Below are 15,252 nucleotides of genomic sequence, written 5' to 3'. Positions count from 1 at the left end.
TTCAGTAGACGATGGGTGAAGTCCACCTATTTGTGGACTGCCTGCAGTTCTGGCACAAGAAATGTTTCAGAATTCACAAATGTGAGCTGCCACCCACAAATGCACAGCAAGCGATCCACAAATAAATGCACGTGATTCTCAAATGAATGCTAGACCGAGTTGTGTTTCTAAGTTAAAAAATATATTTGTAAATATATTTTTTTTATTTGCAAATCTCATTTTATTTATTTGTGAATTCACTTTATTTTTGTGAAACTCCTAACATATATTCTTTTTATTTGTGAATTCATTTCATTTTTGTGAAACCTTACATTTATTTGTGGATCTCCTTCAATTTGTTTGTGAACCAGCTTTCTATTTGTGAATCTCTTTCCATTTGTCTCTGAATTAGAAACAATTCCAACTCCATATCTTTCCCTCTCTTATTGCTTTGTCAACCGCTTGCCACAAAAGACTAGGGGGATGTAGCTCTGTCTTTCACTGAGAGGTCTTCTTTGAAGTACATCTTGTTTTTCTTAAGGAAGTAATTTCCCTTGGCTCCTTTCCATGTAAGATCCCGTGCTGTTCTAGAGGCGAATCTTATCACTGGTCTTGGTTTCTTTCCTTCACTGCTTTCTGAGCTGTGTCTTCCAATGAGATGAGCAGTATCCACATTGTGTGCAACGAAGTTACATTCTCTCTCGGTAACCACCACTTTACAGATCTCCATCACCGAGTCTTCACATTATCCTCCGTACACTCGGACAGCCCCTCCAAGCGAAGATTCCTTGATAGTTCCGATCTTGATAGTTTATTCTGTCCTCAAATTCAGAAACTCACTTCACCATCGCTTAATTTTAAAAACTTTGTTCTCCTTCCGAATGTCAAATATCGCAGAATGCACCACTTCCAGAGCTTCTTTCAACAGGTTGATGCTGGTCGAATTTTCTTTCACCATATCTTTCATCTCGTCAGTGTCTTATAATTTGGATGATGCTTTGCTGTACCTGACTTAACGTTAGATCTTCCATTTCAGCTTCTTGGTGGGGGTAATGTTTTGGATGGAGTATTTGGAGATGAGATGATTCACATTTACACACCCTTTTTGCTTTGACAAGTGTGTGAGTGTGTTTCGCTGATAAGTCTTTTCGTTTTTTGGGTTTCAGTGTCCATCGCTTTAGGGGCTGATGAATCCATAATGATTGTTTTGGGCAATGAAGTTTTCAATCTCTTCTGTTTGAACGTTAAACTTCACCCCAGAACTGATAATTCACTGTATGTCTGTCCAAAAGATCAACACATTCTATTGCAACTGTGACTTGCATCCTTTAAGATTTGTGAGAAATACCCGAAAAGTTATTTTTACCCGGATTTGTTAGTAAGTACTAACAAATCCGTCTCTTGGCCAGGGCCTTATTTCTCAATGACCATTGATCTTAGCGGTTAAGAGCGTTTTCTACGAGCGATTTTACTAACTTTCTTTATGTGTGTTTCCAAAAACTGCACTTAACATGAAGGTGCGGGGATGCACTTTAAGTGCTACTTCAGAGAGACTGTCCATAAAGGTCAAGTGCTGAAATGTGACCATATATTGCTGCTCATCATTGCAACGTCATTATGTTTGTTGCATAACTTTAAAAACGTTTGTAATTTACCTTGCTGGAAATATTTAAAAATATTTTCCTAAATTTATAACTTAATTCACCACATAATTGCATTTTGTTTTGCAATCGTTTAGTGCAGAATGATATATTTTACACAATCACAGCTTCGTTCATCAGATGTGCATTTTAATATTTCATTTTGTTAAATGTGAAATTGCTCTGTTGGTCGAGATTAAAGCTTCTAGGATCAGTAAAGACAGCGGAGACCCTGCGTATGGTCCTGCTAATGAATGTAACAAGGTTCACGGTGTTATCACGCATGCGCAAAATAAGGAGACGTGGAAGCTGCGCTTTAGGTACATTCACCAATCAAATTGAGATCTGCTCTTTACTCCCAAAAGTGATAACGGTTATAGTACTACACAACACGTGGTGGGGGCGAGAGAGCCCTTATGTGTCAGAGAGGAAGAGGAGACGAGGATGAGGAGCCAATATACTGTACGGACAATTTTCATGCAGGACAGCAAGTTATTAACTTTTTTACTTCTCTCTCTGACTGTAATGTTTACAGTTCTCTGCAACAATCATGCCACCACATTGTTGTTACCAACTAGTCCACAAATAACGTTTATTTGTTTACTTACTAATTTATCTGTTCATTCAGTATTGACTAACCATTTTATACATTTGTTATTATTATTTTTACTAGACATTTAGGTTAAAAAAATAAATAAAATAAAACGCATGTTTACTGATAGGCCTATTAAATGAGCATAAAATGTAGCTATAGGTGTTTAAATGGTATCAGGTGTAATTTCGCGTTTGTCCTGCAGGTGTCTGCATAAGTCTGTGTGCTTATGGTGTTCTTAATGCTGTATGAGTTACTCCAGGGCACTCGTTAATCTACGAGCATTTTCAAGTACTACTTAAAGGTGCAATATGTAATATATTTACTGTACTAAAGCGTAAAATTATCATAATATGTTATCAGAGATTTAGGAAACATGCTGAAATGTTGAAATACTGGCTTCTCCGAAAACAATGCTACAGCCAGTATATTCTACATTGAAATGTCCGTTACAGAATTTCTGTTTGTGTTTTGGCTCATGTGGTGTGATCCCGCCCATTGCCCATTTCCCAATAGTATTTCGACACCCCGGGTTGCCAGATTTGAAACAAGTTACAGCGCACTGCAGCCATGGAAGCAAGAAATAAATCTAGCTAACATTGGCAGAGTTATAAAAATCCACATGAGCTGGTTTAAAATTTGCAAACAATAATAACCATTACAAATGTATACATAAGCTGATCAATTTACAGCAGGGGTCTTCAATGTTTTTCAGGCCAAAGTCACCTTAGGCGATAGAGAAATGGAGCAGGGACCCCCTGATACAAACTGTACAAAACAATGCTGAATATTAAGCATGGCCTCTGATATTAATAGAAACCAACCATATTATGACAGCAGATTAGAACTATATGCATGTTGTTGTTGTACATGCATCATTGTCTGTATAATAATTTTCATTATTAAAATGGAAATTAAGCATCATAAAGATTTTACATACTACATGTTGCAATAAAAATCACAATTCATTAGTCACAGTTGTTTTAATCACAAATATTTTAATGGATTTGCAGAGTCATACATTTTAATTTTACTGTGAGATGGACAATTAAACATTTCCCTGAACGTTAGCTTTAGGAATACAGAGACTTCTTTAATGAGATGACTGACCCTGGTGAATGGCACAAAGGCTGTCTATTCTGGGGGAGATGGAGGTTGTTAGGCAGAGCATCATATCAGACTCAGGCTGCAGTTTTGAACGGTAATTACTTTTCATGTAGGAGAGGGAGGAGAATGCACTCTTGCAAAGATATGTTGTTGCAAAAGGCAAAAGACTCATCACGGCCTTTGTTGCCAGCTGGGGTAAAGATTTCTGGCAAGAGATCCAGAATTGGATGAGAGGTCTTGTCTTGGATATGCTGTCAGTGCTTAAGTCGATCAGCTGATCCTCCTCTGTCACTGTCAAGTTTGAGCCATCCGATGTATTGCCTTTAAATGGAAACTGTATCCATGTCTTGTCTCTTCGCCAGGGCTCAGCTTCAGAAAAGTACTTTCCAAATGGCCCCTCGAGTGCCTCCAAGTGCGCTATAATTAAATGCATCAATTGAGGCGAAAGCACCGCAGAATCACCCAAGTCATCCACTGATGGAAACATGGAAAAAATTCCCTCCTTGAGTCGCTCTCTCCATCTTTTCATTTTCTTCAGTAGACCATCCATCTTGTCATAGAGCTGAATGGCATGTGTATTACAGCCCTGCAAGCTCACCAACTTTAGCTGATTTTCTCATTATTGTCTGTTAGCCTTTGAAAGATCTGTGGTAGCCTGAAATTATTCCAGTGGTTTGTCACGCAGGTGACCATGGTTTGTCTCTAAATGACACTGCAGCTTTGATGGCTTCATGCTTTCATTTGACAGTACAGCTGAACAAACGACACACATTAGCAATTCAATGCCATCTGTGTCCTAATATGTAAATCCAAACTTTAAATATGTTTCTGAATACTTTCAGGACTTATCTCGTTTGCGTTTGGCATGAGCTGCTGCTGCAGTGGGTCTATTAGCCTCCACATCTGGATTTGCACCAGTTGTTTCTGAAGAGGTGGAGGAGTCGTGTGCTCGGGGCGTAGATATTACAAAGCGATCCATTCTGTCATGCTAAATTGTATAAATTATTAGCCAGTAGTGTTTGCAAGCTGTAGTGCTCATAGTCTTCAGTTACGATCACATCACATTGACGATATCATACATCCACATGACTGCACGTGACAGCAGGTAGATGCATGGGTTTTATTAATGCTGTCAATGTAATAATCTTTTTAAATCAAATATTATATTTAAAATTAACTTTAGGTTGTTTTTTGTACCCATATTTTAATTTTTTAACAAAACATTATTTGTGATCAAACATAAATTGGCGGACCCCCTGCAGTACCCCCTGGTTGAAAACTTTTGACTTACAATGTAAGGCTCCTTGCTTGTCATTGTCAGTTTGCTCATTCCTGTTGCGTGTCCTCAGCCTGGCAACCCGCGTGAGCTTCGAGTCTGGGGAGGAGGGGGCAGGGGAGATAACTCTCTCCAATATTGAGAAGCATGATCCTACAATACCGGAGGCTGCATTTTCAGGATCGTAGTCCTAGGACCGCATTTTTATATATTGGCAATATTGGTTCTCCAATATACTGCAGTACCCATTTTAAACGCTTGATGTCAATGGTACATATTGCTCTTTTAAGTTACGATGCTTTTGGGAAACGGGCCGCAAAACTAAGACGAATCGTAAGATAGATTCTTCGATCTACGTAGGCTTACGATGCTATTGGGAAACGAGGCCCAGACCCAGTGTCCAATGTATTTTGACCGAGTTTACTCAACTCGTGACGTCAAGTCCTTTACGTCACGCGCGTGAACGCGCACATGAATCGCCACACTATGCTGGCTAGAGATCACTGAGGAAGACAACTGGTGAGTGTGAAGGGAAAGCACACTTTTATTGATTCTGTACATCCAAATAGCATTACTGAATGACAGCTAGTCCGCTTTCAGTCGTTTTTTTGTTTTGTTTTGATGTTAAATCAAATGAGCGAACTGAACCTAGTGCTAACTGAATTAGCACACTGTAAACCAATGGAGACTGTTAGCATGAGCTAACAGCTAGTTCGTGCTAGAATATTCCGTCACTCTTGAGTAACTTTCTTCTGACTCTGTGGCTTTGAGCATATACAACTGTAAGCACATTTCTTGCACACAGTTTTCTGACTAGCCCACAACACTGCTTACATTGCTAGAGGAAACATATTTGTTACAGTGGCTAACAATGTAGCTCTTAAAGCTCGTCTGTGTCAAGAGTTGGTAAATAAATAGAGGACGTTTTGCAGATAACATATGGGAAATGTGTTTTGTACAGTAAAAAATAGCTTAATGAATCTAATTCTCTAACTTGTCAAAGTGAGGTTTCTATTTTTGGATTTGCAAACTATTGTTATGCTTTTAGCTATAATAATGCTGGATTGGATAATAATAACATGGCTCATGTCTGTCTCTTAGGTTTCCTTGACATTAATTTGGTGAGGTTTAAGCCTCAAGTCAAAATGGCAGACACAAAGCGTCTTGCGTTCTCCATCGTCCAGTTTCTCCATGAACAGCTCTCCTCTGGGGGTCTGTCAACAGACGCTCAAGAAAGTTTAGAAGGTAAGGCCGTTGTGCTAGAATCATTGCTGGGCACTATTGCATTATTGATTTGTAGTTAATAATAGGTCGTAACCTAACCCTTTTTCTAGTTGCCATCCAGTGTCTGGAGACAGCATTTGGCGTGTCTATGGGGAACAAGAGCTTAGAAATCAGTCAGACTCTGCCAGAAATATTTGCATCTGCAACAAAGCTGGTAAATACAGTTTCTTTTTTCTTTTCTTTTTCAGGTGTCTCTTTGTCCAGGTTGGACCCCTAAATCAGTGGTTTAAGTGTTTGTTTGTTTTTTCTCTTCAGGGTAGGGTTGCACCAGCTGTGCGTAAGTTCTCACGTAAGTTGGGACGTAAAGTTCACACTAAGGGCTTAGTAACTACTAGTTAGTTTGTAACTAAGTGAGTGCTTAATTTGGTTGCACCACCTGTCCTTAAGGCAAGACTTAACTAGTGGGTCGTAAGCTCTCCGTAAAGTAATGCGTAGTTGCATAATATGACGTTTACCTGTATTGATCCAATAAGCAGCCTTCAAATTTGTACACAGAAGTGTTAAAAAGCTGTGAATTTCAATTTGATCTTGTTACAGTTGATGTTCAAACCTTGTTTGTTCAGCTGTAATAAATTATATCCCCATTAAAATACAGTACATAATAAAAGTAGATTTGATCAATGGTATATTTGCCCTGTGTATATAACAATATATAGGAACTGTATCTAAAATAAATAAGGGGTGATAAATAAATACTAATACAACAGGCTGGAAAAATAGACATTTATTAATTTTAATATCCTATATATATTTTGAAAGTGTTGAAACTTGACACTGGGCATCACACCGTGAAAACTGCACCGCTAGATCGGTTTCATGCTGAAGAGCCACTTAAAAGTATATCATAAATGTAAATGTCAATATCATACTGTATGTTGAAAGGATTGAAGCCTGTCACGTAAAACATGAGCTCATTGATGTCATAAAATATCAGTCTGCTTTTTTATTCCAACCGTTACTCCTGGTCAGAGGCTTCCGTAAATATTTAGTTTATGCGTAGGGATACGTTCTACATACGTTTAATGGTGCAACGCTCAAATATTTAGTAGTGTGTAAATTGTGACTTGGTGCCCATTTACGCCACAACTAGGCTAAGTTTTAACTTGCATATAGCTGGTGCAACCGGCCCCAGGACCCAGTACTGTGTTGGTGACACAACACAGTATTAAGATTGTGTGTCATATATAAGTAAATAAAAATGTCATCAAAATTAATTAATATTACCATGAACTGCTAAGGCCCAACAGTATACAAAATTATTAACATGACATAAGCTGATTAGGAACATTTACTTTATAGTTTTACTTTGTTTTTTATGTTTGGTTTCTAAATGTCTCTTGAATTTCAATGGTTTCATGCTCTCCGCAACCAGTAATACACAGGATAAAACACATTATGGTTGCACAAACGTTTGTCCTCATTTCTTTCGTCAACCTGTATTTAATGTTGTCTTTCAAACATTTTTCACAGCGTTGAGTAAGTTTTAATGATGGCATTGTTATGTGTAACAGGAAGGTGCACCACAAGAAAAGACCAACTCATCTAGTGGTTCACTGACAGAGGAGCAGTTGGCAGAGGCAGAACGTCTTAAAACCGATGGTATGACTATGGCACCTCAGCACATTTGACATTCAGTGGAGTTCACATGATCCTCTTGATCATAGATGTGCATATGTGTTTCCACAGGCAATGATCAGATGAAGGTAGAGAACTTTAGTGCAGCCGTGGAGTTCTACTCTAAAGCAATCCAACTTAATCCTCAAAATGCAGTCTACTATTGCAACAGGTAATTATACAATCTCACTGACTTGAAAACATCTTAAACCCAGCCAAGTGTGGAAAGCACTATTCTTTTTAGAGTTATTAGAATCAGTAATGGCTGAAGGCTCTGTTTTATTTCATGGTTAAAAACCATATTGCTTTATTGCTTTTAGAGCTGCAGCTTACAGCAAACTTGGTAACTATGCTGGAGCTGTTCAAGACTGTGAATGTGCCATTGGAATTGATCCAAACTACAGTAAAGCATATGGACGGATGGGGTAAATTTAACACCAACCATGATAATAATGTGTGTCCTGAGTGCAAGTTAAGCATAATGTTTTTCAGGTGAATCTCATGCTTTATTTTTACCCTGGTAAATCTATTAAAATACATAATAAAGGATTTATCAGTTACAATGTCACTGTAGTTTTTACAGTGTCAGGAAAAAATGGTTTAAAGGAATATTTTGGGTTCAATATAAGTTAGGCTCAATCGACAGCATTTGCAGCATTATATTGATTACCAAAAAAATTAGTTTTGACTTGTCCCTCCTTTTCTTAAAAAAAAAAAAAAAAAAAAAAAAAAAAGGGAAAAAGGCAACACTCTGGGTTACAGTGAGGCACTTAGAATGGAAGTGAATGAGGGGGCAATTTTTGAACATTGAAATTTTTTTCAAAAGACAAACAATATGCATGTAAACGTGATTGATTAGTGTGATAAAATTGCTTACCTTTTCGACTAAAGTTATAGCCAATTTTACAGCTTTGTTGCCATGGCGATGTAATGTCAGAAAACCCTAAAACACCTGTAAAAATGGCAATTTAAACAACTTTACAGCTCAAATAATACATGAGTTTTAACAGAAGAATTAATGCAAGTGCTTTTATAAAATGATAAACATTTCTGCCTTTAAATCCCTCCAAAAATTGACCCCATTCACTTCCATTTTAAGTGTTTCACTGTAACCTCGATTTTGAACTAAAGGATCTTTTATAGAATTGATTTACTGTACTGTATTCTTCCTTTTATCTATGTATTGTTTTTGCAAGGTGTGCTGTATTTATGTTAATTGTTTGATTGCCACCTGTATTTGCCATGAAATAGCCATTGTAGCTGATATGGCAATAAACACCAAACAAACAAACCTCGATTATTGCTTCTTTTTTTTTTTTAAAGAAAAGGAGGGACAAGTCAAAATTAATTTTTGTGGTAATCAATATTGTGCCACAAATGCTGTTGATTGAGTTTAACTTGTATTGAACCCGGAATATTCCTTTAAAGCCAGTTGCATTAAATTAACTTTTAAGTCAAGGTCATGTCAGTGGAAATTCAGAGTTCTTTCCACCTCATTGATTATCTTCCTGTCGTTTAAAAGTGGTGTTGACTAAACATTGACTTTTTACAATTTTGTTTTACTTACAAACAAGGCTTGCTCTTGCAAGTTTGAACAAATACACTGAGGCTGTGAGCTACTACAACAAAGCATTGGAGTTGGACCCCGACAACGACACTTACAAAACCAACTTGCAAATAGCAGAACAGAAGATGGAGACGCAGTCCAGCCCAGTGAGTGCACAGCACTTCCCTGATAACAGTCAGTTTTTTTTGTTTGTTTATTGTCATTATGAAAATAAAATAAAAATGTGTAGTGTTGAGACTCTTCTGTTTATCTTTTCAGGTAGGGGGTATGGGTGGAGTTGACTTGGCCGGTTTGCTGAGTAATCCTGGTTTCATGAATATGGTGAGTGAGAGAGCAAGAAATAAACCAAAGATCCTCGTCATACATTCAGTCATGACATATATCTACAGTTCCAACTTACTGTCACTCTCTTTAGGCATCTAATTTAATGAACAACCCACAAGTGCAGCAACTGTGAGTAGACGTGGTTTAAACACAGCATTTATTGCACACCTATACATATAATAAACCTGTTTGTTTGTTACATATGTTTTGAGGTGTAATTGCTCAATTTAATAAAGCACAGTTTTAATATATATATTTTTACCATAAAACCCTTTTAATGGATCACTGCGTAATCTCTGTTTTGACATGTAGCTCTTTAACCCTCATATTCTGATCATGTAGGGCTGCTTGCTTTGCTGTTAGTGGTCATTTTTGACCGGACACAGTACAGGTGTAACTTTTTTTCTTCCCTGAAGTAAAAACGATAAAGTGATGCACTTTTGGGGTTACCTACCAATAATTGATTAATCAACCGATAGTTTTTAAAATTGATTCTGAATGAAAAAAATAACACTCAAAGTAAAATAGTGCTGACATTTATTACAAAAATAAACAGTACTGTCTGAACCATAAAAATGTATTGTACTTTTTAAAATAAAATAAATATATAAATATTAATATATATGAACTAATATTCATATTTTAAAGTCAGCTGATTTTTAAATTGACGTTGTTTCCTTAGTCCACAAGAGGGCGCAATAAATACATAAACCATTCAGCACCGTTATATTATTGCATAGAACATTCCTATCCTGGCTGTTAAAAAGAGCATTTCATTTTCAACTAATGTGCATAAAATAAATAAGATTTAGTCAGTCCATATTCTCAAATGTTAAGTCAAAAGTAAAATGACTGTGAAATAGACAGTTCTCATGGCGTTACTCTTGCACTGATTCCGACTACTCCAGACTCCAGCTTCATAATAACAGCGAAACACCACATAATTTTTTATTCAGTAAAGTTGTATGTAGAGTAGCAATATTCACAGATAGCAGTGGTATTCGGCTGAACTCGGTGGTGAAGCGGCTTAGGCTATGAGGGGCTGTTCACACCGAACGCTTTTGTAACCATCCATTTGTTTTTCCATTTGTATGTAAACACGCACTAGATGAACGTCTTAGTTTCCTTTTTTGTTTATTCAGCATCTCATGCAGAAGTGCTGTTTTGTAGATGATGTGTCTAATTAAAAAGAACTTTAAAAGCATATTGAGACACCTGCTTTCTGTTAAACTGTATTTGTTGCGCTGTGTTTAGCCTTTTGTAGCACAAGAATGTGATTGATCTGAAGTCATCATATTAAAGTGAGGATACAATTTTTTAATTGAAATCAGATGCATTTCTGATTTGTTTATACGTTTCTCTCGGCTGCATGAAGATATTAATTTGCTTTCTCACTTCACTAGCTTTAAATATGCAACTTAGCTGGCTAACGAATGCATAAACATGACCAGCTGGATATAAACTAATACGGATAGATGGTAACAATCATGACATTTAAACATTTGGGTAGTACTTGCATGTATTTTTGTCACATTGTTCTAACCGCTTGAGGTTAGCTTTAATGTTAGCGTCCTCTCAGCCTTGTAGGCAAACATACTGCTGTTTTCCACTAATGCAGCATCTAGTCAACAAATTAATTACTTTATAATGATATGAGAATATGTACTGTAGTGTACTGTATACATACCTTTTCATTGTTGATGTTTTAAATCTGAAGTGTTCCGCTCCATGCAGAGTGTAGTCTCACATGTCAAACAAACACAACAAGGCATCAGTGAAGTGATAGTTTTTATTTCGCCTCTAGAGGCCGCTCCAGCACCAGATGCAATGGGGGAAACTATCGGTGTGGATTTTTGCTGATAGCTCTAGAAATCTGTTATCAGTGCCGATTAATTGGCAAAACCGATATATCGGTTAACCTCTTCAAAACAGTAAAAACCTACACTTCTATAAGTTGAAACATAAAGAGAAAATGTGTCACGTATTGGGGGCAGATTTCTGCCATCTGGTGAAAAAAGAAAAATAACATGACTTGAAAATTGTTATGACTAAAAAGGCCAAGTAGGTATAGCTGCAGGCCGGAGACCTCCAAATGGCATGGATACTCCCAAATGGGGTTGCGCCAGCTCCAAAAGGGGTTTTCACGTCCACTCATGGTTAATGTTAGGGAAATGGTTAGGTAAGGGGCTCCCTATATCTTCAATGGCGATTTGGAGCGACCACCCTTTTTTGGAGCAATGCCTGCAGCTATACCCTTCTCAAAATAGCCAGTAGATGGCTGTGTAGTAGTTCTAAATTTTATCACACGTATGCACTTAGATATATATTTATACATTATCAGACTATTATTAGTTTTGAAGTGTCAGTTTTTAAGTAATGTTACATTATGCTTATAGTGAAACCTGCTGAAAATGGTGTTACAAAGAGAAGACATAAAATTGTATTTCATCATTTAATTTTTAAACATAAAAATGTAATAGCTTAAAGTAAAATTAATAATAATGTCAAGAAAATGAACATTAATCAACTGAAATGAAGAGCAATGGACTGTGAAAATTAAATTAGTGTATAAAACAGGAGACTCAGACTTTCTGTTTATGCATGTGTGTGCGTGTTTGTGTGTGATGTGTTCTGCGTTCTGCCTTATGTCTGTGTTAGTCTCGCCCATATATTTCTTTTTGTGTGTGCTGCATTGTGGGTGTGTCATGGTCTTACCCCCTCATTTGTGTTTGTGTGTGTTCTGCATTTTGGCTGATTTATAGATTTTGTTTTACAAAATAAAAAATGCTCTCTGTTACAGTGTAATTTGTGTGCTTGTTCAAATTCGTGTGGGTATGTGTGTATGTTTTGCACTCTGCATGGTTTATAGTCTCCCTCCTTTATTTCTGTTTTTTCTGCATTGTGGCTGATTTATATGTTGAATTTGGCAAATAATAAAAATAAAAAAAAACTCAGTTTTTAGTCCTTCCTATTAATTTCCCATGGACGGTCAATTTTGACCACAAACAGCAAAGGTGTCTTTTTTTTATTATTATTATTATTATTATTTTTTTTTTACGACCATTTAGACTACTTGAATCAAGTCCAGATTTTTTTGTGTGTTCAGATGGCAAGTGGAGGAAAAGTCACTAAGTCTTATACTGCTCAGATAAACAAAACTATTTTTATTACATCTGAAAATTTATTTTGGTCAAAAATGACCAAACAGAATTGGAAGGTTAAAGCAGGTTATACTTAGCAGCAGCAGACATTGATCAAATTTTTCTGTGTCCTTGTAGGATGTCAGGTATGATGTCTGGAGCATATAGTCCTATGGGAGCTGCCACCTCCCCAGGAGCACCAGCTGGAGCGGGAGGAGGTGCCAATGACCTTTCTGGCCTCATACAGGCGTAAGTTCACACACTTTCAACACCACTATCCTCCTGTAACTAGTCACTAACTAAGTCTTTCAAGTATATTTGCGAGAGGGGGATTATCAATGTTTATCTTGTGTTTTTCTGTGACAGTGGTCAACAGTTTGCACAGCAAATGCAGCAGCAGAACCCAGAGCTTATTGAGCAGCTAAGGAGTCAAATGCGCAGTCGACCTCCAAGTAGTGCTGGCAACGAGGAACCCTGACACTTCCTGTGGTACTGCACACATTATCCAGTTAAAATATCTATCTGAATTAGAATATCTGGTACATAATTAAAAGACTTAATTTAAGGAGAAATAGTGTTTTTACTTTTTAAATGCACTCAAAATAAGTGTGGTTTAGGTTTGCAGGGTCCGTCAGTTTACCCATTTACAAATGCATACTATGCTGGTATGTTTTTAACTTGCATCTCGTTTTCCTTCTCTCTTTTGCTGTAGAATTTAACTATTACCTTGTGGACGTATGGAAGATGGGCTATGTTTCTATTTTTTAAGATGCACCTCATTCCTACAATTCCAGGGATGAGACCAAGTTTATTCATCACAATAAAAACTGCATGTGTGCCAACTGCCCCACATTGCTCAACCTGTTTGGAAAGGTCTTCAGTGCAAATGTACACAACATAAATAAGCACTGGACTCAAACAACTGTTTGTTCAATTGTACTAAAACATCGAACTGGATTAACACTATATTCCCTTGTAATAATCCACTTTACTGGATTGTGATTGTAAACAAATAACTGCCACATGGACATAATGCAGATTTGCTGTTAACATCTCAGTGATTCACCTGTCCAACAACAAGTTTCTGTCAGAACTGATTGGGGTTGACAAACGAATGTTCAATCTCAACATGAAAATTTAATATCAGATTTCAAATAGTATTTATGTTCTTATTTTATTTGCAGCTGAAGTTTTAGAACTGCTCCCCTGTCATGCTTTCATCTATAAAACCAACGAAATATGTTAAAATTGTCATTTATAACTTGTTTGTAACCGTGAATCATATTATGTTGTGATGAATTGGATTAAAGGAAGAGAATGTTTTTCCAGTATATGTTAGTGTTGGTTTAGAGGACTGTGTTGTACGTGTGTCGAGGTATCAGAGGGATTGTATTCTGGCAGATCATCGGACACAACGAATTGTCCCAAACTACCTACCAAGTCAGCATTGTTGGCATCGGCGCGACTGAAGGGAACAACGCGGGGATCTCGAGAATCTATTTAAAAGTTGGTCATCTTGAAAACACAACGCTCACACTGTAACGTCCAATGATGGATATTTACGCATAACAACTATTAAAAATAGCGCAGACGGGCATCAAACATTAGCAAATAGAAGTTAGTCAAATTACCTCTGTTGTTTCAAGTAATATGACTGACCTGCATGCCATCTGCTGTTGAATTTATGTGCATAACGAGGTGCTATAAATCGAATGAATGATGAGCTGACGTGTTGGTATTTGTCGCGACAATCTCAACCTAAGTTCATGTGCATGCTCTCCGTTTAGAAAAGAAAAGTCATCCTACAGCGATAGAAGAGATAAATGATATGAACAGATGAGGTGTCACTGCCAAAAAGTCATTGTGACTCAGTAACACTGGCACAAGTAATACACACTGATAGTTCAGCATCACACAACAGATGTTAAAAAAAAAAGATATTACATATCTCCAAAACAGCTCCACATGAGGCATTATAAGGCATATAGATCCATGTTTAAAAAAAAAAAAAAAAAATCCCCAACATTACACCGTTGCCTACCCATGGTTGCTATTGCTAAGATAATTTTGGACAAATAATTTTTGACATTGTTCAACAATGCAGTTTAATTACAAAATAAATACATAGAAATCCCCCACTAAATGATTAGTAGGAAAATACTAATTAAATCATTAGTTCAGTAAAAAAAAAAAAAAAACATGGTTCTACAGTTTTAAAGAATTGCCACAGCGCTTTACACCAACTCACTGATATATGTAAATTTGACGTCTTTAAGTAATAAATTACGTCATCACGTGATTTAGCGACATTTCAGCGAGCCTTTTGGCGACTTCCCCATGACTTTTTTTTTTTTTCCCCAAGTACAAACATTTATGGCATACTTCAACGATCATATGTTTTTCGTGTTGATACAGCATTTGAAGGAAAAAAAAAAAAAAGGTGAGGGTCTTAATCTAGTAACATTAACAAGTTCAAAGCAGAAAGAAGTTTCAGGGCATTTCTGTCTGTCATCCATTGAAGAGATTTAGCAAATAGCTTCAGATCATTCTTCCATCCGTTAAAATTGGGTTTAAATTTTAAATATTTACATCTGTGGATGTTTACCTAAAACAATCAGGTTATTTATAAAAAATTCTAGGTTCTTATCATTCAAAAACACTCCAACTTTTTTTTTCTCTCAAAAACAATTGGATGGATAAATGTCGTTCAAGATTTTAAATGTCACTTC

At 36.8% G+C, this 15,252-nt stretch overlaps 1 protein-coding gene across 3 annotated transcripts; it reads left to right on the top strand.

Annotated features, from left to right (window-relative positions):
* Positions 1 to 2,020: 2,020 nt before the first annotated feature.
* Positions 2,021 to 13,854, top strand: LOC127428053 (small glutamine-rich tetratricopeptide repeat-containing protein alpha-like). Of its 3 annotated transcripts, none has more exons than XM_051676082.1 (12): positions 2,021 to 2,081; positions 5,696 to 5,839; positions 5,929 to 6,032; positions 7,390 to 7,477; positions 7,565 to 7,664; positions 7,813 to 7,917; positions 9,067 to 9,205; positions 9,318 to 9,380; positions 9,475 to 9,512; positions 12,662 to 12,772; positions 12,890 to 13,012; positions 13,236 to 13,854. In XM_051676082.1, the coding sequence occupies exons 1-11, from the start codon at positions 2,036 to 2,038 to the stop codon at positions 12,999 to 13,001; spliced, it is 1,050 nt and encodes a 349-aa protein (XP_051532042.1). In that variant the 5' UTR covers positions 2,021 to 2,035; the 3' UTR covers positions 13,002 to 13,012; positions 13,236 to 13,854. The 3 variants fall into 3 exon arrangements, with proteins under 3 accessions (XP_051532042.1, XP_051532043.1, XP_051532046.1); XM_051676083.1 differs by lacking the exon at positions 2,021 to 2,081 and adding an exon at positions 4,970 to 5,113; XM_051676086.1 differs by lacking the exon at positions 2,021 to 2,081 and adding an exon at positions 5,234 to 5,376.
* Positions 13,855 to 15,252: the final 1,398 nt, after the last annotated feature.

This window comes from Myxocyprinus asiaticus, chromosome 37, assembly GCF_019703515.2.
Source record: "Myxocyprinus asiaticus isolate MX2 ecotype Aquarium Trade chromosome 37, UBuf_Myxa_2, whole genome shotgun sequence".
Lineage (NCBI taxonomy): Eukaryota > Metazoa > Chordata > Actinopteri > Cypriniformes > Catostomidae > Myxocyprinus > Myxocyprinus asiaticus.
Note: the sequence above shows the minus strand (reverse complement) of the source record. Positions and strands in the feature narration are given on the sequence as shown.

What these genes read in the sequence shown, in the direction of transcription:
- LOC127428053 (XM_051676082.1), top strand. Translation starts at nt 2,036, where the DNA reads ATGTGTCAGAGAGGAAGAGGAGACGAGGATGAGGAGCCAATATACT. An exon ending in AAAGCATATGGACGGATGGG is followed by an intron (nt 7,918 to 9,066) that starts GTAAATTTAACA and finishes CTTACAAACAAG; the next exon opens with GCTTGCTCTTGCAAGTTTGA. An exon ending in ATCCTGGTTTCATGAATATG is followed by an intron (nt 9,381 to 9,474) that starts GTGAGTGAGAGA and finishes CACTCTCTTTAG; the next exon opens with GCATCTAATTTAATGAACAA.